The sequence below is a fragment of the Cimex lectularius genome, unplaced genomic scaffold (assembly GCF_000648675.2).
Source record: "Cimex lectularius strain Harlan isolate CLEC.00 unplaced genomic scaffold, Clec_2.1 scaffold79, whole genome shotgun sequence".
Classification (NCBI taxonomy): Eukaryota; Metazoa; Arthropoda; class Insecta; order Hemiptera; family Cimicidae; genus Cimex; species Cimex lectularius.
In genome coordinates, this window is record NW_019392727.1 from 1,298,104 (window position 1) to 1,323,945 (window position 25,842).

General features: G+C 35.9%; 1 protein-coding gene across 5 annotated transcripts in view; it reads left to right on the plus strand.

Moving 5' to 3' along the window:
- LOC106663365 (putative methyltransferase NSUN7) overlaps positions 1-25,642 on the plus strand; it is a 34,224-nt gene extending 8,582 nt beyond the window's left edge. For 2 of the 5 annotated variants that reach the window (XM_014388175.2, XM_014388174.2), the window contains exons 2-12: positions 13,208-13,381; positions 18,935-19,182; positions 19,246-19,304; positions 19,459-19,754; positions 19,814-19,988; positions 20,255-20,430; positions 20,553-20,850; positions 24,327-24,536; positions 24,638-24,751; positions 25,059-25,214; positions 25,270-25,642. In XM_014388175.2, the coding sequence (XP_014243661.1) occupies positions 13,227-13,381; positions 18,935-19,182; positions 19,246-19,304; positions 19,459-19,754; positions 19,814-19,988; positions 20,255-20,430; positions 20,553-20,850; positions 24,327-24,536; positions 24,638-24,751; positions 25,059-25,214; positions 25,270-25,581 (2,199 nt within the window). In that variant the 5' untranslated portion in view covers positions 13,208-13,226 and the 3' untranslated portion in view covers positions 25,582-25,642. Of the gene's footprint in view, positions 1-13,207; positions 13,562-18,934; positions 19,183-19,245; positions 19,305-19,458; positions 19,755-19,813; positions 19,989-20,254; positions 20,431-20,552; positions 20,851-24,326; positions 24,537-24,637; positions 24,752-25,034; positions 25,215-25,269 lie in introns of those variants that run through there. The other 3 variants (XM_014388176.2, XM_014388177.2, XM_024226748.1) reach the window with 3 other exon arrangements.
- Positions 25,643-25,842: the final 200 nt, after the last annotated feature.

Genomic DNA, 25,842 nt, shown 5'->3' on the forward strand with positions numbered 1-25,842 from the left:
ACGAGACTAGGCAGACCAGGAGCTAAAAACTACGTAGAAAATGATGAAAATAGGCAGATCAGAATGATTAAGGTTTAAGTCCATCACCTCGCGAAAATTATGATTAAATTATATTTTCTGATTTTCCTGAAAATGTGTATTCAGGGGGTTTTTCGGTGTGCGACAAACGAACATCAATTTTGTTTCTTGCACAAATAATATTTTAACATTTATTGCTACGTCGTTTGGTCACAGATTCTTATTTCAATATTTACCACATCCATGGTTAACTGCCAAATGAGATTACTGTTGGTTGATTTTAATAAAACTCACATCAATCACATTTACTTGGAATGTACTAAAAAAAACTAAAATGAGCGTTTTGAGGTTACAAGTTAACTTTCCAAACAATTGCCTCATAAATACAATAACAACGTAGTCTAAAGAAATGATAGTGAATAAATCATTCTTTACGATCAATTTTTCTCAATGGAAAAGTGGTCCTACTTATTCGCTAACGACCCTGAGTTGTTTGCACAATAAAAATCGATTTTTCTGACATCTTTTCTTCTGACTAATGTTCAATACTACATAACGTTACATTAGAGACATACTTTATTTGATAAATAGACGGGTATGTACGAATCGTTGGATATCGCATACACACAATTTAATTGCCCAAGAAATATTTATATTCTAACAAGAATCTATTTTTCTCATAGACTGGGAACTCTCTACGAATGTACGATCTCCGAAACGAGAAAATTCTCAAAAGTGCATAAGATTTATAGGTATTAGAAAGAGCCAAAGCTACTTTATAATTAGAGTCAGAAACTGGATCAATAAGAAATGATGTGCAGAACTGGGCTAGTGTAAATAAAAAAACATTTAATCCTTGAAAATCCAAGGTTTCGGTGATATGTAGAAGACTTAGAGAAGGGGGGGAATAAAGGGAATAATAACAAGTTAAGGTCATTTCAAAGACTAGGCTGTTTGATGATGACGGGAGCATTTTCCACTACACCCACCCTACCACTTGAGATTATAACCAACACTACACCTCTACACATAGAGGTTAAGGTTAGAGCACTAACCAGCTGCTATAGATTAATTAGTGAAGGCAGTTGGAACCATAAGGGAAACAACATAGGTCACTCGAAAATTCTACAATTATTGAGTAAGGTCAACAGCCAACTATTAAGCGTTAGCGATAAAAAGGTTAAAACCCCTTCGGGGAAAAAGTACTTTCAGGTAGTTACTCCATATGAATATAACTATAGTGCGGAAGATGACCATCGAAGCCTGAACTGTTTTACCGATGGCTCGCTCATTAAAGGCAAGGGAAGCGGTGCTGGAATACATATACCTAAATTAGGGATCAGCATCTCCTCCCCTCTTGGTAATAACACCTCCGTTTTTCAGGCGGAAATATGGGCCATTAATGTTTGCTGGAGAACACTTATGGATAACAAGATCAAGAGAAAAAACATTAGAATTTTTTCCGACAGTCAGGCCAGTCTTAAGTCATTACAAAAAGAGCTATCAACATCTAGGCTGTGGAGGAAACTGTTGAACTTATTAATGGGATTACTACCAGGTACGAGAATAGTGTAACCCTCATATCGATACCTCAAAAGGGACACTATAGCAATGAAGAGGCGGATAGCCTGGCCAAAGAAGGCTCAAATACTGCGTTTGTCGGGCCAGAACCGGTATTACCCCACTCTATAAGCACAGCGAAAGAGAGTATTAATTGCTGGGGCATGAAACAATTCCTTAAAGAATGGAATCTGTCCCCCGGACATAGGCAATCGAAGGAGTTTCTGAAGGAAATCAAACCAAAAGAATCGAAAGGGCTATTCTCTAACTCAAAGAGGGGAATTAGGAGATTGCCCCTTGAGAAGACACCTCTTCATAATGGGTATTCTACCAGATCCCTTTTGCCGCTTCTGTGAAATAAAAGAAGAAACGGCACGGCACTACCTCGCAGAATGTGATAGGTATGCCAGGCATAGATTTGAAACTTTTGAAGGAGAGGACATTGCCAAATCACTCCCCAAGATAAAATGGTCCAAAATCTTGGGATTTGTGAACAAGTCCAAGAGATTAATGCAGGACACGTGAGCCGACAAAGTCCCAGACCTTTTAGGGACGGAGTACGAGTCTACCCAGGCATTTAACCCCTCGGGTCTTGGTCGCCCACCCTGCGTAATATATATAGAGAAGGGGTCACGTTGGTGGTATTCATTGCCGTGCTCAAGCACAATTGTCATATCGGGTAGCATTGCCACGCGCTCTCTATGTGGAGCCAAGGAATTGCACCTTTCAATTAGGAGGGGCACATCGAGCAACCACCTTTCTCTGTATCCCTGACCCGTGCTATCGTCCGATCGTTTCTCAAATCACATACATAATTACTAAATATTAAAAGAAGTTTAAATAATAAATAAAAGTACATTACTAAGTAATTAGTAAATGAATTCGAAATAGGAATACAAGATATTGAATTTTGACGAAGAATGTATTACGTTTGGTTTGAAGTGTTACATCAACGTGGTTCCTGTAGTAAATTAGCGACTATCGTAGAAGAGTTTTTTGATTTCAATACTGCACAGATTTGTCATATAAACTGCTCAAAAATGGATATATTTATCGAGGAGCTTCGTAATTGGTTTGGGACCACAAACCTCCACACAAACCCACTGAGGCAGTCCGGCAGCGGGCATCCCGATCCCACTCTTCGCAACTTATTTGGATTAAGCGTTATAAACTTATATTATATGTATAATATAAGCATCCCAAGAAAAATGACCCGCCTAGTGCCAATGACACTAGAGCAGACGAAGTGTCGAGTAAAAGTGGAAAATGGGCTCTCGAGAGATTTCGAAGTAAGTCAGGGAATGCGCTGTCCACCACCCTCTGATTTGGCTCTCGAGACAGTGATGAACAACGTGGATCAGTGTAACCCAGGAGAGACTTTGATGAACCTAACCACTCAACACTGGCATATGCAGATGATACTGACATGGTTGCAATTTGAGAACCCTGAGGAGGGTATGTCAAGGTTCCAAAAGAGGTCAAGGGTAAGGCAATTACGCAACTTTTTTGAATTAGGGATGTATAATATAAGCATCCCCAGAAAAATGATCCACGTGGTGCGAATGACTCTAGGACAGACGAGGTGCCGAGTAAAAGTGGAAAAAGGACCCTCGAGAGACTTCGAAGTAAGTCAGGGTCTCAGGCAAGGTATACGCTGTCCACTACCTACTTGAAGTTTGAAGATGAACCGAACCACACAAAACCCGGCATATGCAGATTATATTGACATGGTTGTAAGGTCTTTGAGAGAGTTGAGGAAGGTTTGTCGAGGTTGAAGCAGGAACCAAGATGGTTTGGTCATTAACCGCACCAATACGATGTATGCCTTCCACAAGAGGTCAAGGCCAATGCAATTCCGCTTCCATTGCACTGAACGTCAATGGCTTATGAACGCTTTAAGACCTTTAAATATATTGGAGCCCTGCTTACGAGTATAACAGTGTGAAATAAAAAATACGAATTGCCGCAGGAAACAAGTGCTACTTTGCCTTGGGGAGGATTTTCAGTTCCCGATCTCTCTGCCGCAATTTGAGAGCCGATCGAACGATAGTAAGGCCATGGGTACTTCATGTCTCTGAAACGCGCTCTCCAAAGGCACCTTTTGTACATAAATATGTAAGGGTGGAATGTCGAGTGCTGTTTCCAGTACTGTAGTAGGGCAGGGATGCATTGGTACCCAGCTTTGGTAAACAGAAAAAATATGCCTGCTTCATGACGGCTCAAATTGCACCGTTCAATTTGGAGTGGTGCTTTGGTAAACAGCAAAAATTTTCCAGCGTCATGACTGTTCAAATTGCACCCTTCAATTAGGAGGGACACATCGAGCAACCATTTCTCTATATCCCGGACCTGTGCTATCGCCGGATCAGCTCTCAAATCACAGACATGGTTACTAAATATGAAAAGAAGTTTAAAATAATAAGTAAATGAATTCGAAATAGGATTACGAGATATTGGATGTTGACGAAGAAATTTCCACTTAATCGTATTTTGTAAAAGAGTCAAAATAATTTTAAGAAATAGAATTAGTTTATAAATTCACTTGCAAGAAAAGGAAAATGGATCAAATTCATGTTGTTTTAAAAACTAACATGGTGACGACTAGGTTGATGGGTCACGGATTTGTAGGAAACTTTTTTTACACTCCAAAATATCGGACACGTATACGCAACTTCTTGTGAATAGGTCCTGGTTTCGCCAAAAAATAGAAAGTTGAAATTTTCCGTTTTTTAATATTTTTATTTCGCCTTTCTAAACTAAAAGGTATGCTACCAAAGCAGTATGTCGATATTATCGGTTCCTACCTAACTGACAGACTGAGTCAAACAAGAAGATCAATATTCAAAATTAAAAACAATAAATGCAGGAGTGCCACAAGGTAGCATATTAGGTCCACTGCTTTACTTGTTATACACCAGTGATTATCCGAAAATACATGGAGTAAAAATTGCAACGTTTGCGATGATACAGCGGTGATATCACTAGGACCGACTATCACCCATTCAACCAAAATCCTCCAAAATGCATGTAATAAGATAAACGAATGGACAAAAAAAATGGAAAATCAAGCTAAATCAACATAAATCAGTTCATCTAATCTTTACAAACAAAAAGGTGGACCATGTTCCGTCGCTCACAATCGATGGAACTACTACTATACCATACAGCAATACAGCTAAATATCTGGGAATGACCTTAGATGCCAAGCTGAGATGGATAGAACACGTGAATAAAAAAAGGACAGAAATAGGTTTAAGGTATAGACAACTATACTGGTTGATAGGACGTGGCTCCAATCTTGCTATACAAAATAAACTATTATTATATAAACAAGTCATAAAGCCTATGTGGACATATGATATTCAACTATGGGGTTGTACCAAACTCTGCAATATCAAAATCATACAAACTCTCCAAAATAAAATCTTACGTAACATGATCAATGCACCTTGGTACATAAGGAATAAGGACTTACATAGGGATCTTAAAATCCCTGAAGTCACGGCGGAAATACAAAGATTTGCCGCCAAACACCAGGCTCGCCTCAGCCAGCACGAGAATGTGGAAGCGTCCAAACTCTTGCATAACCGAAACATGGTCAGAAGATTAAAAGAACAAAGCCATATGAACATGTGTAGTTAAAAGTGAATAGTGAATAGTGAAATGTAAATCTTATTGTACCAATGGGTTTATAAGAATGTAAACATTTATTTATTCCATAATATTATTGTAAAATTAACGGTTGGTCTAATAAGACCAGTTTTAATAAATAAATTTAATTTTAAAAAAAAATTCGCCTTTCTACTTGCTCAAATCAACTATGTTAATATATCATTTTACAGCATTTTTTTATGTAGATTGCAATAAAAATATATTAAAAGCTATCAAGTTTATCAATGACCAAAAAATTTCAAAAAGCCAACGTTTTTAAGTAAACTAGGTCTTAATTTTTTTCCGCTAAACTAATATGAAATTTCATTTTAACATCTACAGAGACCCCTAAATATAAATTTTTGTTTGAATTCAAGTTTATCGATTTTTTTGACCCCGGCGATTTTTTCGATTTTTGAGAAGTCATCTGATTAACTGATTGAAACGGCTATAATTCAAAAACGGCAAGAAGGATTTCAACGTCAAACAGACTATTTGAAAGAAGAGGAACGTAGCTTTTTAACGACATGTGTACCATAAAAATATATAAAATATTTATATTAGAAAATACCCAAAATAGCAAAATTATTTGTCAGAAATTAACCTCGTTTTTTTAATGGAAATAATAGTCCGATTTTAATGTTTAATACAGTTGTAAAATACATTTGACAATTTCTTTAAAACGAATAATCAACCATGATAATCGGTAGACTAGCTTTTGAAAAAAATTATGTTAGTTCATAGAATGTTTGTTAAAATATGCAAAAAAGCATTATTTTGTTCATTTGTCTTTTTAAGCCATACAAATTAAAATATTCCGCGTCATAGAATATTTTTGTTTTTATGCTGGCCAACAATGAAATCAATACACCAAAAATAATATTTTTTTAACATCTAAATAACGATTTATGTTCATTTAATTGTGACTAAAATTAGATTTAAAAAAAGCTTCATTTACCCGATTAAGTCGATTTATTAAAATTCCCTTAAGTCTATTTATAATGAAGATTTTGATATTGGAAAAATAGAGGTATTTATGGAATCACTTATTCTCATTTGTCAATCCTTAGGTTTGTTAGCAAGGAAAGACCAGAAGTTATGTTGACATTGCAGCTCAGTCATACATCCAAAAGTTAAAAAATATTCATGCGGAATTCTAGCCAGAGAAGAAAATTCAGTGAAGTAACCATATATTTTCATTGCATTTTTCATTTAAATATCTTCTCCTAATTAATCTACTGCTATCTATTCTTTTACTAGAGTTGACTTGATTAGTTATTTCTTTACCTTTAATTTTAATTTTTAATCTAAATTGTCAGACGGCCATGGACCTGAAACAAGCCTGCGAGGAATCAAAACGTACTTACTTCCCGAGGAAGCAAATTCCACTTGACCCTGCTATTCCGAAGTATAAGGTTAAAGATTTAGAGCCGAAGGTCGTGGGTTCGAATCCAGCTCTTGACGCTAACTTTTTCATTTCAACCAAGACCTTACGTAAAAAGATCAGTTAATTGAAAGAAGTAATTTGGTCAATCAGACCACTAAATGTAATGGATTTAGAAGAGTGTTGAAGGCTTGGGTTATGATTTGAGCGTTTGGAAATGGAATATGGGGAAAAATTGATATATATTGAGAACTATTTGATTTAATTTTAAATATGTACAATAAAACTCGAAGTTGGTAAATGGTTAGAATATTAAGATTGCTGAAGACGTTAATGTAGGAAGAAATATGATATTTTGGTTTAAGAACGTAACAGTGTCTAATGCAGGAATGATAATATGATGATAATAACGATGATGCAGGGCGATGAGCAGATTGAGAGTCTAAGGGGAGTGAAAAAATAACTCTACACTAAGAGAATAAAGAAATGCTTGTGGGATTTGATAACGAGAACTGTAGTTTTCTATAGACTGAAAAAGCTAAATCGTTGAAGAGAAAGGAGACTTGAATAGACCTTATTAATAATATTGGAGTTAAAAATAATCCATTAGGTTTCGTAGTCCGATTGACCATATAAATTCTTTTCAATTAATTACTCTTTAAGTAAGGTATTTGTTGAGATAAAAAAAAGTCAGTGTAGAGCAGCGGCGTATTTAGCCGAAGGTCGGGGTTCGAATCCCGCTCGCGACACTGGCTTTTTTATCTCAACCAATACCTTACTTAAAGATTAATTAGTTAAAAATAATGCCGAGATTTTTAACTTTAGGACAAAAATAAGGAAGGGATAGGCAATCTGTATCAATGGGTTTATTGGAAATGAATAAGGCAGGGTTTATTAGGATTTAAAAGAATGCCTCCCCCCCCCAATTGAGAAATGAAGATCACGCTTGAGCAAATAGATAGTTTCAGAAATGTTGCTTGTAGAACATTGAATGTGAGCGTCATCAGCATAAGATGAAATTGGGAAAAATTAAGAACGTTAAAGTCATTTAGAAACACGGAAAAGAGTAAAGGTCCAAGAATAGAGCCTTGGGGTACACAAGCTGAAATTGAGAATGAACAGGGGATATAATTTACAGTATATGAAAATCCAAAAACAAGTGCTCCTACAATAGTTGCTAATTTGCTACAAGAACAACGTTGACGTGTTAACCTCCAACCGTACTTAATACATTAAAAAATAATAATCTCAAATCGCGATCTGACCGCAAAAAGTCGCATATTAGCTATGTAAACATTGCTAATATGTTCCTGTTGTTAATATATATTTAACATTTAACAACATTTATGTTGACGGTCCGAGGTTATAACGAGGTCTTAAGCTTTTGGGTTTAGGTGATGGAGTAGCCTGCCAATAGACAAACTATCCGTTGAGGCACTTTTCACGGACCGAATAAAAACTAATTAAATAAAAACAAGTGAAATAATAAACAGAGAGACTGAGACTTGCCAGGAGTACTAAAGCCCCCACACCTTCTTCGGCAGCGCAAGAGACTCGTAGATGAGTCGCGCAGTACTTTCGGGCTCAAAATCCAAATAGATAAATAGATTCGGCGTTGCACATGACATTAGCATTACCCAATGGAAAAGATTTACACATTCAGCTGTTTCTGCTCACAAATATATCGTGTTGCCTCTACATACTCGCTCCCTAGGAAGAGCCATGGCATCCCCATTTCCATTATGTGGAACACAAACACGTCAACCTTGTTTTGCAAATTGTTTTACTTCATTAATGTAATATGCAACCACGCAATGACAGAAACATAAGGTAATTCTTTAGTTAACTATTATTTTTAAATCGTTCTTCCTTATTAAAGTACAGACATTTTAGAGTTTTCAGTATTTCATGTAATTGGTGTAAATAAGCGTTCGAGATCATGATAATAATGATGAATATGGATACTAGGATGTCGGGTTTTTTTGTTTCCTAACCACTGCAACCTTCTGGTTTATAATTTTCTAGTTCCTTAGTTTAGTACAATCGACTCGATCCTTCTCCTAAGGAGTATTAAATCATTGATTGTCGTTGCTGCAATTCCTTTCCCTAGATTTTCTTTGTATCCCAGGTTATGTTTTCATTGAGTGGTTGCTTCGGATTCGAATATTACTTAGGTGGCTGTTTTGCCCTCCTCATTGCATAACCTACAGATGGTAGTCATTATTGAATATATCCATATTAGGTAGATGTTTTTTCAAATGCCAGTGACTGTCCTTTTGTCTTTTTTGAATGCATTCTGTGATGGATGATTCCATGTTTGTTTTTTGTTAACGCAGGAATAGGTTCAGGGCCTATATGGTCTTGCAGATCCTCCTATGACCAGTGTGTCTGCCTTTTCGTTGCCCATAATTCCTTTGCTCCTTGTACCCAAGATATCAAGTTGTTTTCGCTAGGTTTTGTTGGTTGGCCTTTTCTAAGACACAAGCATTGATGGCATGATTTCAGCATGAAAGACCGAGGTGTACTTACACAACAAACCCGCTAACACGCACTCACTCACTGAACAAATCACGCTAATAAATACATTCATACAGGACGATAAAATAACTAATCTAGTTTGGTGGATTCCTCCACAAACACTCTCGCTAAAATATACATATTCATTCTATATAGGTCTTCCACATCCCACTCTGGCCAATGTATCTGCCTTTTCCTTACCCAAAATTCCTTTGTGTCCTGGTACCCGAGATATTATCAGGCTGTGTTTCCCCAGGTTTTGGAGATTTTGGATGAATTCATTGACTAATTTTGATGTGATTTTGTTACATGCTAATGCTTTATTATTAATAGCTGCTTCGCTATCCTTTCTTATGTGGATTTTTTGACAGTGTAACCTTCAGTATCACCGGTAATAGTCCTTACCGGTGTTTGACAGAGAGATTGTGTGCCTCGCGATAAGATAAAAACATACCTTTTACTACCTGAAACTCGATGCATACACGTAACGCCAGTTTAACTGTAAGAAGAGTCGCTGATTTGTCAAGAGGCTGTCGAGAGCTTTTGAAAAGGAATCGACGAAAGCGGCGCTGACACGAAAAAAATTGTAAGACAAACTTAGTTTGCAAGTGTCAAAAGCTCTCCGCTTAGACCAATTTCTTTGACACGCAACAAGGAAAACAATCACGTTTTTTCGTGTTTTTTTTTCTTTTTTAACAACGGCTAATTAGGTTTTGTGCCGTTTAGCAAAACTTCATCCTCATCCTTAATGAATGAATGAAAAAAGTACTTTATTAAGTAAAGAAATGAAAATAATCTTTTAGAACATAACTATGTTTAATATTTTATTTTTATATTTGTATAACCATGTATAATACAAAGCACATAACGCCAATGGATTTACGTATTTTTTGGCTTACGTAAATGGATGAACAGTCTGCCGGAGGTCGGACTATAAGTTTTAAAAGCTAACAGAACATAAAATTTGTTATTAAAAAATAATTTAAAAAAATATNCCAATTAGCAGCTGATTTTTTTAATGGCGCTCAATTTGAACGTGCGAAACGCGGAAATTGTAACACAAATAAATATTATACTAGTAAATACTTAATATTTTTAAATTACTATAAAGATAATAACAATTACAATAATTAGTTTAATTATTTGGATGTTTGATATTATTTATGTACATATTTAAAATGGGAGGTAGATTAAAATCTGTTATATTATTAATGGATTAAATTCACTAATTTCGTGGTCCGCTTGACCAACTAATACATTACAATTAATTAAGGTTTTTAGTTGAGATGAAAAAAAGTGAATGGCACGAGCGGGATTCGAACCCATGATCTTCGGCTAGATACGCCGCTGCTCTACCACTTGAGGGAAAACTCATAAGGTGGGGTGGAGATAGGAAGATGATGTCCGAGTGGTTCGAGGTCACCATAGCTCAAGTGGTAGAGCAGCGGCGTATCTAGCCGAAGATCGTGGGTTCGAATCCCGCTCGTGCCATTCACTTTTTTTCATCTCAACTAAAAACCTTAATTAATTGTAAATTATTAATGCATTTATCACCATGTTCAATTTTACATTTTTTAATTTCAAATTTCTCAAACCAATCTAATTCTTTCCCTTTGTTGAAACTATGTAACACTCTTGTATTTAGATTTGAATTGAAATTATGTTTTGTTTCTTTTAGATGGTCCTTAAATTCCGAAAATTTGCTCGATTTAGGCAAGTGTTCTTTTACTCTTGTTTTTATTTCTCTACCGCTTTGTCCTATATATTTAATGTCACAATCATTATAATTGAGTTGGTAAACCCCGCTTTTTGCCAAGTTGTCTACTTTATCTTTAAATTTTGAGAGGATGTTTTTAAGTGAACCCGTACTTCTAAAAACTATTCTAAAACCTTCTTGTTTAAAAATTTTACTAATTTTTTCCAATAAAATATGATACGATTGAAAAATATGCTCCTGGAATATTTTTTTTCTATTTTTTTGTGGTAAGGCAGCATATAAGTGTAGTAATTCCTATACAAGATAGCAAAATATTAGATCCTCCCTGAAGAGTTTTGTCTAGGGTTTATTCACCAGTTTTTGCTGCTTAATCTGCGCATAATGCTTAATAGAGCCTTGAATTTATGCAGAATTACTTATCTGTTTTCTCCATTTGAGCCATTTGGTCAAGGGTTATACTTAAGTACCTTATTCTTTGGAGAAAGTTAAGGTTTCATCTTTTATAGTGAGTGCTTTTAGAAGTAGCATCATTCTTCTAAAAAGTATTAGATATGTTTTCTTAGGGTTTATGTTTTAACCAATTTTCTCACACCATCTTCCTACAATATTTAGGGCGTTTTGCACCTGATTTGACATTGTCATCGAATTTCCCTTTTATAATTACTACCAGGTCATCTGCTTAACGTACGATAGGGTATCCTAACCTTTTCAATTAGATCAACTACTACTAGCAAGCCAAAAGTTGGCGATAGTACTTCTCCTTGTGGGCATCCTTGGGTAGGTGCTATTTGTATAGTCTGATGACCAAGTTCAGCGCTTATTAACCGACTTCTTGGAATTGGTAAGTTGGTAGTCGGAGGGTCGTTTCCTTTTCACAGCGGTTCCAATGGTTTATACGGAAGACAAAGACAACATCCTGCAAGAAACAATACAAATTGGACTACCTAGCTGGTGCTCGAACAACCAAGCTAAACTCGTTGCTATCCTGAAGGCTCTTCAATGGCTCGCACAGCAAGATGTTGAAGAAGTGAACAAAAACGCGATAGTGATGACAGACAGCCGCATATCCATTGATAAGTTTAAAAATTACAAAACACGAAGCCTGATGGTATCCGACATCAGACAAATTATAAAATCATTGCGTGATAATGGCTGGAAGATCAGTAGTGAAAAAGTACCGGCGGATCCAAAGTAATGAGGAAGCCGACTCAGCAACAAAGGAAGCCACAGAAACCGCTAAACTCGAAACAAGTCACAGTAGTGCCGAAAAGCTCTCCATGGCCTCGAAAATGACATTGGCCCAATGGGAAGGAAGAACGTTGGAGGCGTACTACTAAAGATCTTCAAACTAAAATGTTCTTCCCAACTAGATCGAGAATGCCAGTAGAACAGAAATACCACCATATGCTTACCGAACTTATAAGCGGCCATGGACGAACTCGAGAATATCTCTGTAGATTTCACATAACACAGGAATGCGGAATGCGACTGTCCAGGGAGTCCTCAACAAACATGGGACCACATCTTATTCGACTGCCCCATTCAAGAACCACGTCGAAAAGCTCTAATAGGGACGTGGTATGTAAAGATGGACAATGGCCACCAGACCATAACATTTTGATTAAAGACCACATTGAAGCCTTAATTAATTTTGTTAGTAAAATTGTATTAAACTAATTGTATATGGATAATACCTGAAATCACTATAGCATCAGGTACTAAATAAATTTTCGAACCTTAGGGGTCTAAGGTTAGAAAAAATGGTTTATACGAAGTGTTATTAAAAGCTCCCTCTACATTTCTAGGTTGAATTCGCCTATTAGTACATATTACTCGAATATGTATCATACCGTGTCCGTAATACTTACCTCATTTGAACCTAATGACAATATTACAATTAATTAAGGTTTTTAATTGAGATAAAAAAGTCAATGGAACGAACGGGATTCGAACCCACGACCTTCGGCTTGATACGCCGCTGCTCTACCACTTGAGCTATCGTGACCTCGATCCACTCGGACACCAGCTTCCCATGTTAACCGCACCTTTTGAATTTGAGATGATTTGAGGACCACGAAATTAGTGAATCTAATGACAATAATTAACTTGTAAATAGATGAGTGTTGCGTCAACTGAGTTTAATTTATTCCATTATTTTGAGAAAATAAATTTACTATATTTATATGTTTACACGCAGTGTGCAAATTTCTAACAGACAAGTCGCACGATATGGCCGACGAATTAAATGTAAATTTTCTATTTGACTTGTTTGCTTCATGGGCGATGAAAATTGTCCCAAACAGAATCGAGTGTTATTTACAAATATGTTTATCCGTTTTAATAAAACTTTGTGTGTTTAGGTGTAGGAGGTCGTTAGCGATGGAGAAGGAGGAGGTGTCGTTAACGGATCCGGGGGGGCTGACGGCCCATTTGGCCCACCTCGGTATCGTGCTACCCAGCAATTCAACTTGGCGAAATGACAACTACTTTCGATTAGTGGAGCTTCATCGTCGGGGTGGAATCAACTTACCCACGTAATTCTTACTCCATTTATACCTAGGCCCTCCTGGGGAAATGTCCGGGCCCGCGCCACATTTTAAGTTTGATTTACGACTCCCCAGTAGCAACAACTGGAAGTCGCTTGTTTACAGCACGGAGTTAGTTAGGTACAAACAGTTTCTCTACAAAAACGAGCGTTCAGCTTTTATACACACGTGAGTCTATTTACTTTTGTGTATAGTGACCGCTTCTAACCGCAGAGAAAACATCAACCCTGAGGATGTCTGCTAACATTTAAAACACAATTTTGTATAAGATTTGACACACTTTCATTGAAATTTTTCTTCTTTCTTTATTTTCAGCTCGTTCTATAAACATCGCATTCTTTAAAATATTTTATGAAAAAGGTTTTACAACTTAAAAATTCTAAATATACCAAGTAACTTAAGACTTAATCCATGAAACAATAAAGTATGTAAACATAAATTTTTCGCAAGTGCTATAAAAGTGTATAAAATATTTTGTTAATTTGTGTGGTGGTTAGTGACCGTTAGACAATGATTATTCGGAGATTGTGAGATGCGGTCTGGTGTGACGTAGGCTTTAGAAAAACATTTTTTTTATCGTGACAACGTTTCGATCTTTATTGAGATCATCTTCAGGGCTCAAAGTGTTTGTTTTTCGTGTATATGTATCATTCTTGTGTGTCGCACTCTCAACACGACACACAAGTATGACACACGGAAAACAAAAACTTTGAGCCCTGAAGACGATCTCAATAAAGATCGAAACGTTGGCACGATAAAGAAAATGTTTCTCTAAAACCTTCGACACACCAGACCGAATCTAGCTATCTCCGAATAATCATTTTGTTAATTGTTTCAGAAAATAATATTCATACTAATGTGCAAGAGAACTTACTGAAAACGATCAGCTTTAATCCAAATAAATTTTAAAAGAACGAAAGTCTTTAACATTACGATCATGAAATCACATCTGTATGTATATATAATTTTCATGAATAACCTAGGTAGATGTGTAGATGAATCATTCTTGGTGTAATTTACTGCGCCTTTTAAGAGTTATATCCCCCGTTCTGTGCTTATAGCACACCGGTGAGCCCAAGTTTATCAAGCAACTTGTTTAGTAGGCCAGATCCCAGTAGTAAAATTTCTTCTACAGTTAAGTTGTACATCCCACAACACTTCCTTTTACGGGGAAATGTGGTGCCACAGTTTGTGAGTATGTGTGTTCGTGTTTCCTCTGCTACTCTGCAGAACCCGCACTTGCCGTGTTGGATCACCGATCTACTTCGGATGCCCATTCAGTCTGCAGTGTCCTGTTAGAATCCTGTTAGGATTCGAAGCGTTTTCCTGTTTCTTTTGATTCATTCTGTTGTTTCTTTTCTTCCAAAACTTGTCGAAAGTTTCTTGGATAGTATATGTTCGATGACCCTTAAGGGCGTCTGCTTTCTCTTTGCCATCTACTCCTACACGTCCTGGGACCCAGCGGTGATCTTTTTTTGCATGCTTAATCTGTTTAGTTTAATTCTGCAATTAAGCACCATCTTTGAGCTAATGATGTTTGAACTTAGTGCTGTGATAGTTGCTTGGCTATATGGCACGATGTTTTTCTACCCTTTGTTCAAATTGAACTGGGCATATCGCTCATATCTATAATCTTGATAGAATGATGGTAATTTGAAGATTTTATCAGCCTAGCAATATTATTGTTGGAACTTGCACCTATTGCCCACAGAAAAACTGGGGGGATTCAAGAAAATTCTCTCCATGTTAGCTGAAAGAGAACAAGATCGATTAGCTGGCAATTTTCAATCAATATTGAACATTTTCGGCTTTGCTTTTGTAAAATGGCATCTCCCAAAGCGATATGTGCAGATAAAAACCGAGTATTTGTTCTCTCCTCAAAATAGGAGGAAAGGGTAAATCAAAAAACATAAATCCTTTTTAAAAAGATAGTTCCTATTCACAGTAAGTTGTTTTCCAACGATCGGATTTCGGGCTTTTACCTCATCATCAGATTGAAGGAGTTCTACAACCACGTCTCTCGACAATCCTTCAACCTGATGATGAGCTAAAATCCCGAAATCCGGATCGTTGGAAAACAACTTATTGTGAGTAGGAACTATCTTTTTAAAAAAGACTGAACACCCCACTCACTCCACCATTCATTTCTATAAAGATAAATCTGTCCTACGTATTTACCCAAGTTTCCCAGTCGCTCGCATTAAAATATATGTATAAATCCTACACTAATTTTCTTAATTTTTAAAAGAAACAATAGTCAAGTCGTTTTAACTCGATGCTCGCCGACTACCCGAGCCTGCACGATCTATATTGTTTACAACCTGAGACTCAAATGTGAATGTTATAGAGTTTGAATAATACTTTTTCCACTTGGCTTTTGCCTCAACCATGTATCGTGCATTTTTAAGGTAAAATCCTTTAATTTCATTAAGACAAACAATATAAATAAAACAAGCATTTTGTCTTAAGTGAATGCAATCGTTAAACCGTGATGTCTTACAGTTAGATTGATAGGAAAATATCCAGGCACTTTTCCCAACGTTCAACACCAATAAGCTCACCATTTTAATTAATCGACAATCATTATGTACTTGTTGATAATGATACCCAGTATTCGTTCAAATTCATACTGTAAGCAATTCGATAACTGCTTCTTGATATATTTTCTGAAAAAGAGCGTCTGTATAACGGGTAGAATAGCGGTCAATAGTAAACTGTCTATGATATGAAGAAATAATGGATTTATTACTTACCGTGCGGTATCCGAGTGGATAGATCCGGTCGTGGGTTCGATTCCGACCGTCGCCTCTGGAATTTCTATCACGCTCCCCTTCCCCCGTATAAAACAACCAGAGAACCGTTCTCTGGCTAATATGAAAAACATAAAGCCGTTTAGAAAAACTTACTGACCGTTTTCTAAAAATAACACTTCTAATAACGATTTCGAATGTCAACCGACTTACATTTAAATTTTTATATTTTATACATATTTGAAAATGAAATAAAATAATTCCTGTTTTACAGGAGGGGCTTAACGTCCAACTACCGGTTGGGTGGGTGTCGCTGACGAGGATCAAACCTAACATATTACTCACAATTAAAAATCCATGGGGCATGCCGGGATTCGAACGCAGAACCTTTAGTGTGGCAATACGAGTCGGACACCCAACCACTCGGCTACCGCGGCCCCCTACATATTTGTTAATATCATTTAAAAGTAGTACAGTACAACTAAATAAGGATTGATCCAGCTAATAAGTTGAATATCAGTGCTTTTGATTTACTTGTTATAATATTAAAAACTATGTAATGCCCATAACAGTCTAACAAACAAATAAAATTTGTGTGTATCGAATTTTAAATAATGTCTTTATTTAAGATGCCGTAATGACAAACATAAAACTAAAAAATAAGTTAATCTAATTAAAACAAGTTGAGGTTTCGATGTTCAATTGGACTTCCAAATGGAACTCACCATTCAACCGGACCGCGTTTTTCAAAAATCAACCTCGCCAAGAAAAAGAATGATCTTTGTAAATTTTACGGACACCTCCCAACTTAGGAAAATCGTACAACATTACCGCCATCGTCCCATAAAGCTTAAGCCGCACCAGACACGCGAAGTCTGAATAACGCACAGCCCGTAAAACCCCTCACCCTATCGGTGTATCTGGTGTTGGATTCACCCATTTTAATTTATATTTACAACTTCTCGTTTTCCTTATGGAATAACTAATTTTACATCCATGCCGAATAAAATGGAAACCACGCATTATGCAACGAAAGCATTATGCTTCGAAAACTTTGCGAAAGAAAGACTGCAATCATACACGAATAAAGAATAAAATGGAGTTAAAAAGAGTTTACAAATACGTGACAATGGCTCAGGAATAGATTTCTAAAGTATACGCTTGAATACTTAGATGAATTATATTGAAGTACTGCTTCAACCAATTAATTCGTTTATTGTTAACGATGATGATGATGCTTCCATTCTACGAAGTCGATTTTCCCCCGATTCTTCTCTTAAAAAGTTCTAGGTGATTACTGTCGTCGCTACAATTCCTTTCCCTGGGTTTTCTCTGTACCCCAGTTTATGTCTCTATTGTGTTGTTGCTTCATATTCGAAGATGTACAAAAAAAGCAGAGGTTTTGTATTCCCCACGTACTGTAGCTTTTTGGCTTATTATACTTTTCCTAATTTCAAGTTCAGTGCAATCGACTCAATTCTTCTCTTAAAAAGTACTAGGTCATTACTGTCGTTGCTACGATTCCTTTTCCTGGGTTTTCTTTGTACCCCAGGTTATGTCTCCATTGAGTGGTTGCTTCACACTCGAAGATGATGTGGGTGGTTGTTTCTTCCTCCTCATTGCATAGTCTACAATAGTACTGCATAGTTCGAACCTTACTTTGTGGGTTTGAAGTAAGGAATAAGGTTTGAACTCCAAAAAAGAAGCTGGCAGCTGAGCTCCGAAATGCAGAGCAAGAAATAAACGAATTAATTGGAGAATCAATAAATCACCAAACTATATTCAATAAAACAACCAAGTGAAACAAGAAACTGAATACCTAATTATTCACTTACAATGCTGTAATGCAGCCATTATAGTTGATCAGGTTATGTAGGCCAAAAATATATTAAAATCTTTGTGTTCTTAGTTGAACCTAGTAAACCAAAGTAATGATTGGTTTATAATTTTGATGAATAATTAGTGTTACAAGCAGTACTCGATACCATGACCTCTGGCTCTATACCACGGTGCTCTAACCACTTGATCTGTCGTGCCTTTGGTGACATCACCTTCCCATCGCAACCTACAACTTTTTCAAGTTTCCCTCTTTTTGGCTTATATTCAAATTTCGTGTAATCAGATTCCATTGTCGGTCACATTAAGTGGCCACAGGTAGCTGTTGGCAAAGTGCAGGTACTTCAGTAATTATTAAATTAATCCATACGTTTTTTAGTTGGTTAACCAAAGAAAAAATTAGATTGATTAATTTTTATGTAACTGATGAGTTGGTGTCCCGAGGGACCAAAGTCACAATAGATCAAGTGTTTAGAGCACTGTGGTATAGAGCCAGAGGTCATGGGTTCGAGCCCCACTCGTGACACTAATTTTTCATCTCAACCACTCCTTACATCAAAATTATAAACCATCATTACTTTGGTTTACTAGGACCAACTAAAAACATAAAGATTTTCATATATTTTTGGCCGACATAACCTGAAATCATCTGTAATAGGCTAATAAAGCATTGTAAGTGAATAATTTGGTATTCAGTTTCTCGTTTCACTTGGTCGTTTTATTGAATATAGTTAGGTGAATGTTCAGAACTCCGATCAAAATTAAGGCCAAACTGCTCCACAAATTTTCGTACTTTATGGTTATTTTATCATACTTTTTGTTAATTTTAAGTAGTAATGTGATGCTGTTTTTGTAATATCTTCTTTTATTCAATTTGATGATTGAAATTAATATATAATAAAATTGACCTTTAATTTACCTATGAACACACTTAATGTTAACAACTTTTTTTAAGGAAGTACAAACATATCACTTCATCTGGTGAACAAGATGAAGCACAACCAACGTGTGTCAAACAGCCCAAGTTGGAATCAGAGATTAATTCAGACACCGCACTTCCAATAACTTGGACCCGTGAAGATTTAATTTTCACCAGCCAATTACTCACTCTTTCTGAAAAGAACTTGGTGGCTCATGCTTTAATAGGGAAAAACCAAGAGCAGCTAAGGAGGGTTTACACATTAGCATTCGACATTTTGCGCTGTAAGAGAAACTGTGTAACTGTTTCACATGCACTTAAAAATAAAATTTAACATTTATTCATAGTTAAGCCTATACTGCAAGAAGCATTAGAGGATATTGAGTTCTTTAAAACTTACCCACAGGTATGTGAAGTACAATTAAAATAATTCCATTATAACTTCATATATTAGAGAGATTTAAAAGTTTATAAATATAGTTCATTTATAAAATAATCCCACACAGTTTTTTCATATGTGCGAACATTGTTTATTGTAATTTAAATATTTTTTCTTATAGTTTGGTCTGTATCCTTGGAAAGTATGGGTAATAGTTTTTGATTTATACAGAAGAGATTTTTTACTAAGAGACACTATGGAGTCTTCTTTGGAAGTGTTGTTTAATAAAGAAAACTTGAGTGAAATTGAATTTGCACTCTGGATCAATAAAGTTCAACTGGCAGCTGCTATATCCCGATTAAGAATAAAGAACAGAGCTCACATACTAGAAGACATGCTACCGCCTCACTTGCAGATCACGCACAAAATTTCAAATGGGCCGGTTATCGGAGGGTGGATAAATACTTTTAAAATTGAGTAAGTTAAAGCTTTAGTCGTTGGTCGTAAGAATTTGTCAATTTTTTTTTGTCCCCCAGGAAATCTGCTTTTTTCAAATGTTTGGAAACAGAACTGAAGGATGACAGTGACCAAGATCCAAATGACAATTTCATAAAAGACCATATCGTGCCAAGATACATTCACTGCTATAACAAAAACAGAGAAAATATTTTAAATCCCGACCTAGTTACAAAAAAACATTTCATAATTCAAGTGAGTGTATTACAAATATTGACTAAAATACAACAAACTGTTGTGTTCAAAAATTAAAAATAGCATGTTATAATTTTTTTCTTACTAACTTCCTACAAGAGCCATATAATCAAAATAATTAAATGACAATTGATTTGTATGGTAAAATGAAATATACAAAGTATTTAATGGTTTAATTTTATATGTTTAATGTAATAAAAATTTTCTGTCAATATTTTCCATTCCTTTTTAAATTGTCTACTCATCCAAACTTTAATAATTTTCAGGATAAATCTCTGTGCCTTGGAGCTGTGATGTTCTTAAAGGTAATGGAGAAATTAGAGCTATGTGGCTCTGTGGCTCAGACGCACATTATAACTCCACCTTCAACTGCCTTTTTTGCTTCCATGATCGCCAACAATCCAAATATCGATCAGCTATTAATCTTTAGCACCGGACAAAAGTGAGTTTACTAAAAATACTTTCATGTTTACTGTGCAGATTTTAACTTTCATATCGCATTTTCATTTTTAAGAATTAATGTTTTGCATATTTTGATTTGTAATCGTGTTGTTTTAATTTTAGGAAAACTGAATATGAGAAATATTTCCATGATATCGGGGCTTTCAATGTGTCAATTTTTTCAGAAGAATTTGCGAGTATATCTCCAGAAAATCGAGTATTGCACAATGTTATTGCTGTGATGGCATGCCCGCCTAGTTCGAACACCTCTATTACTAACCCGGTTGATGTGGCTATTTCAAGAGGGGGTGATTTTACTGTGATGTATGCCCTGACTGAACATTACAAGAATGAAAAGATCAATGAAAACATACTAAATGTTCAAAGAAATACGCTCCTTAAGGCAATGTCTATGCCACAAGTATGTGATACTATTGTACGATTATAAATAAACAAGACGAAATATATCACATCATGAATAATCATTTATTTTTGTGCAATAAATGTATTTATTGTATGTCGATTAAGTACTAGGGCAAGTTATAATCCCAGAGTTTTATTTGTTATACAACTTACTACTTAATGGTTTTTAAAGAAAAAAAAAATCATTAGATTTATCATTATTCAGAAATCGTGAGATGCGGTCTGGTGTGATGTAGGTTTCAGAAAAACGTTTTATCATGCCAACGTTTCGATCTTTATTGAGATCATCTTCAGGGGGTGGGATTGAATATAAAAAATATATTTTGCATTGTATAAATTCACTTTTCCACATCCTAAATGTATTTGTTAAATGTAAACAATGTTTGTAAATCCCAGGCCCTGAAGATGATCTCAATAAAGATCGAAACGTTGGCACGATAAAATGTTTTTCTGAAACCTACATCACACCAGACCGCATCTCATGATTTCTGAATAATTATCGATTAACGGTCACTAATCACCACACATTAGATTTATCATTGACCACCAAAACCATACAATAACATTTAAAAAAATCTCTTAACACAACCCACTGGTAGTGTATTTCTTAAAAGCTTTTTTATTACAATATTTATTTGTATCCTGGACATTATACACATTACAAATTGTTCTTAATGCTATAAAATCCCGGGCAAAATAGTAACACTACGGCTAGTACTGCACCCAGACATGCTATGAGAAGGCAGCCAGTGCTGGCACTCAGTTGGTTATCTGGTTAAGGGTGATGAGGTCTCGGGGTCATCGTCGTTTGAAGCAACATGGAATGTTCTTGGGATGGGAAGTAGAGGAGAGAGCTTGAGCAGTGGGTTAGGATGGGTTGAAAGAGAGGGGAGTGAAAGTTGATGTAGGAATGGCTCAATTCTTTAACAATGATAATGTTAAGGTCATTGTGGATAGTTAAGTTGGAGATATAGTAAGGAGTCTGGAGAATTCTTCTGAGGACTTGATTGGAATGTTTGGATTCTTTGGACATTAGATGGCTTGGTGGTACCCCACAGTACTGCTTTTTATGTCCAAATAAATCAATGTAATGTTTTGTACAGAGTTGGTTTTTTTAATGCCATATCTGATTTCGGCCCTATAAGTCTTGGTTGTCCCAGTCATTGAGTCCTGCGTAAAGATTCCACGTCAGTCTACTGTTTAATATAGCCCTAAGATTTTATTTGTGTAGACATCGGTAGTTCTTTACCATTTCTGTATAGACATGGGCAAGGCTATTTGATTAACGTGAACATATTAATTTTCTCATTCAGTTTCATCTTCAATGATTTGCCCCATCCTTCAATGAGCTCAAGATGCTCCTGGATATTAGATGTAGCTTGGGTAGGATTGGACTTAAGAGAAAAAATTGCAGTATCGTCCGTGTAGGCTGTAAGGTTGGTGATGGGATTATCGGCCAGTCAGCAGTATATATGGTAAATAAGATGGGACCAAGAACGCTCCCTTGTGGTATGCCAGCCTGGATTTGTCTCAGAGAAATCATTGTCGCACCTATCTTTTAGGATTTGGTAATAAGGAGTAACTTTGAATTCCACCTTTATTTATTAATTTTTTTACAGTATAATTACTGTTTGACTAGATAAAATGAAAAAAATTCAGCAACCCCTAAATCACTAATTTCTTCCACCTTGTACTAACTATGCAAGAGTGCAGTCCTTGTGTACTTCATACAATGCTTAGTACATTGAAGTAAAGTATGTCCACCATACCCTTATCCGTAGGGTTTTAAATAATTTTTAGAAGATTTAATTATTGCATTGTTGCAAGGTTCTGTCACAATCTAAGTGTTATTTTAGATATTTTTTATGTTCAGAAAAAATTCTAATAATTATTACATGCAAACTTATTAATGGTAATAGAACTTTATATTCAAAAGAGTGTTCTCTTCTCTTCAGTGATGTGCTTATTTTCATCCTCAATCGCTTCCACCTCATGAATTTCTTTAAGCTTCAGCGCTTTCTAGCTCTGCCAGCTTATTTACAGAACAGGAACTCCACTGGCACTAACCCAAAGTGTAAGCAAACTCAGGACGCTGGCACCATGATTATCAAAATATGTACAGAACTCAAGCCCTTGCTCATTTAAAACATTGAAAGATTTTATATGGACCAGTATTCAGTGACCCTGAACTTTTCGTTACTGGAGGCACACAAGGATGATTACTCTTGTCTTTTGAGGTTGTCCCATAAATGTTTGGTGGGGTTCAAGTCTAAAGAACGGGCTGGCCAGGCTAAGACCCTGATGTTATGCGGTTGAAGGTACATTGTACTAGCGAATTGGGGCATTATCGTGCATTAGAATAGGATTGTCACTGATTCATCGAGGATAGGCTACGCACGATGTTCCAAAATATCATCCACATAGCGAGTGACTATCAAAGACCCTCCACGATCAAAACCAACTCTGTGGGAATCTCCACTGAAATTCCCGCCAACCATCACAGAGCTATGTTGAAAAGGTTGGCTCTGGGAAAAATTACAAGCTTCGAACCTTTCATTTCGCATTCTCCACACTCTTTCACGCCCATCTGGAGATCGTAGAGCAAATCTAGACTCATCTGTAAAAAGTAAAGCAGACCAATTGTCCAACGACCGATGGCTGTGTTCTCAAGCAAATACGAGCCGTGCAATTCTGTGTTTTCTGGAACCATCCCTAACCAAACGCTGGTCAATTCTGTCCTCTTAAGCAAAAAGCTTTTTAAAAAGCCGTTTAATCTTCTTCGAGCATTGCGTTCAGAAATTTGGACACCTCGAACTTCCTGGAGCTGACACTAAGGTGCTGGTTTTGCAAAATTCTCAAAGTCAAATAAACAGTCATCCTGTGGTTCTGTTACACTAGGGTGTCCAGAACCGGGCCATTTAAACATTTAAATTAAGAAAATAAATATGAAAACTAAACAGTTTATTGCTTCAAAATTCAAATGAGACTGAATTATCATTTTAAATTCTATAAAAAGTAAACATAGAAAAATCCTTTATCCTTGATTTGGATTAAGGATTAAGTATGTTTACCTCTTACTGATATTCCCAATTTAAAACAGCATAAACAAATATTTATTGACAAAAACAATGAGACAAATTAAGGGTAGAATTTTCTTTTATCGAGAAAATGAAAAAAAAAATCAATTGGATGGAATTTTTTGCCTGTCCGTGCATTATCATAACTGTCTGTATGTTAATAAATGATACAAAATATCATTTACTTTGAAAGCTCATTTTTACAGTTTTGAAATGCTATAAATTCAGCTCTGTTTTTAGTATGTTTAAGTTGTTTAATGACTTTAAAACATAAACACATACTCCAAACACAATCCACGACTCTAAATTCATTAATTACCTTTTAAGGTTACTAACTTTCACCCCAGTGTACAAATAGCTCGTTTTTTCTTTCTTTTTTAAATATCTCTGTTTACAGATACAAGCTGTTTTGTATGAAACGCAGTCGAGATCACTCACTGAGAATAATGAAATGGTTAGTGATGCGGTGAATGAAATTAATCAATGGGCAGCTGACAAACACTACGAAGAAAATCAAGGCCAACACATTGAAAACGTCAACCCTCAAGAAGCACCAGAAACCGATGAATCGTCAGAACCCCAGATTTCCGAAGAAATCATTGTACAGGTGATTACTGTCAACTCATAAGTAATGAATTTCTTGTACTGAGAGCTATTATATTTGAATGAAACAGCAAGCTGCGTTATTACTAAAAATCTACATTCCAGGTACCACTTTGTGATCTTTATGAAGTATCATGCCTACCCGACATTTGTCCTGATGAGGGGGAGTGTCTTCAGCTCGGCAGTGAAGGCATCTACTTGGCCTTACTTAAAAGAAAGGTATGAAACAATAAGATTTTATATTTCTGTTCTCCATAATTTTTAGAGAATCTTCTCCTGACATGTTATTTATTATTCTATATTTTTTATTGATATAATGTGTAACATTCTCTTTAAACAACAAAGCTTACACGGATCTGCCTCTGAACCAAATTTATTTTGTTCAAAATGTTTTTATAAGTGTTAATCCAATTTAGACTAGGTGATATGTGGTTTTTAAGTCGTATAACACCGTTTTGAAAATAACGATCTAGTATGTCGGTAATGATACTAAATTTTCAAGTAATTTTGCCAAAATGTGCAAAAGGAAGTGACACGTTTGGACCCGACATATATGATTAATATGGCAGAGGCAAGAGGACTCTTTGGAAGGCAGGGAGATTCAACAAATGTCAAATTAACTAAGAAAAAGGCTGCCAGAGCGTTTTCATTTTCTCTAAAGGAAACCAAACTGAGGCCAAAGGTGAAAGCCTAATTTATCGATGTCAACATTTAAACTAAAACGTATTTCCTTTCAGGTGGAAATCGACAAATTAGCTGCTCCTACTTTTGAATCGAAACATAAGGATATAAAAGTTGATCAGAAGCTACTAATATGTGAAAGGCACTACAACCATTTTAACACAGAACCGTCGAGTCCTCCTCTAGCTAGAGTTTGGTGGAAAACTCTTCTCCTCCATATCAAAAAATATTTACATTGTAAAAATAAATTCCCAAAACTTCAATTAAATCGGCCAATAAAAGTGACAAAGCAGGTCCCAGTTAAATTAACTTTTCCTACTAGAATAACGACAATCGACTTTTGTACAGCTATGGAGTATATAGAATAATCAAAAATGTATATAGTTTATACTATATTTTTATGAAATGCATATTAGCTATTTTCTTAAAGTATTTTTTATTCCAAACCCCATTTCCCACCTCTATTTATTACATTTAATATCAACAATTAAAATCAAGCGGTCTACAGAGCATTTAGAACAAGCCCTTTGACTTGCGAGCTGGGAGCGCTGCTGCCCGAACTTCGGAAAGAGTGGCTTACTCTCAGCGAGGCGGCAGGGTTCCTTGACTGAGACATTTGCTTTTAGGTG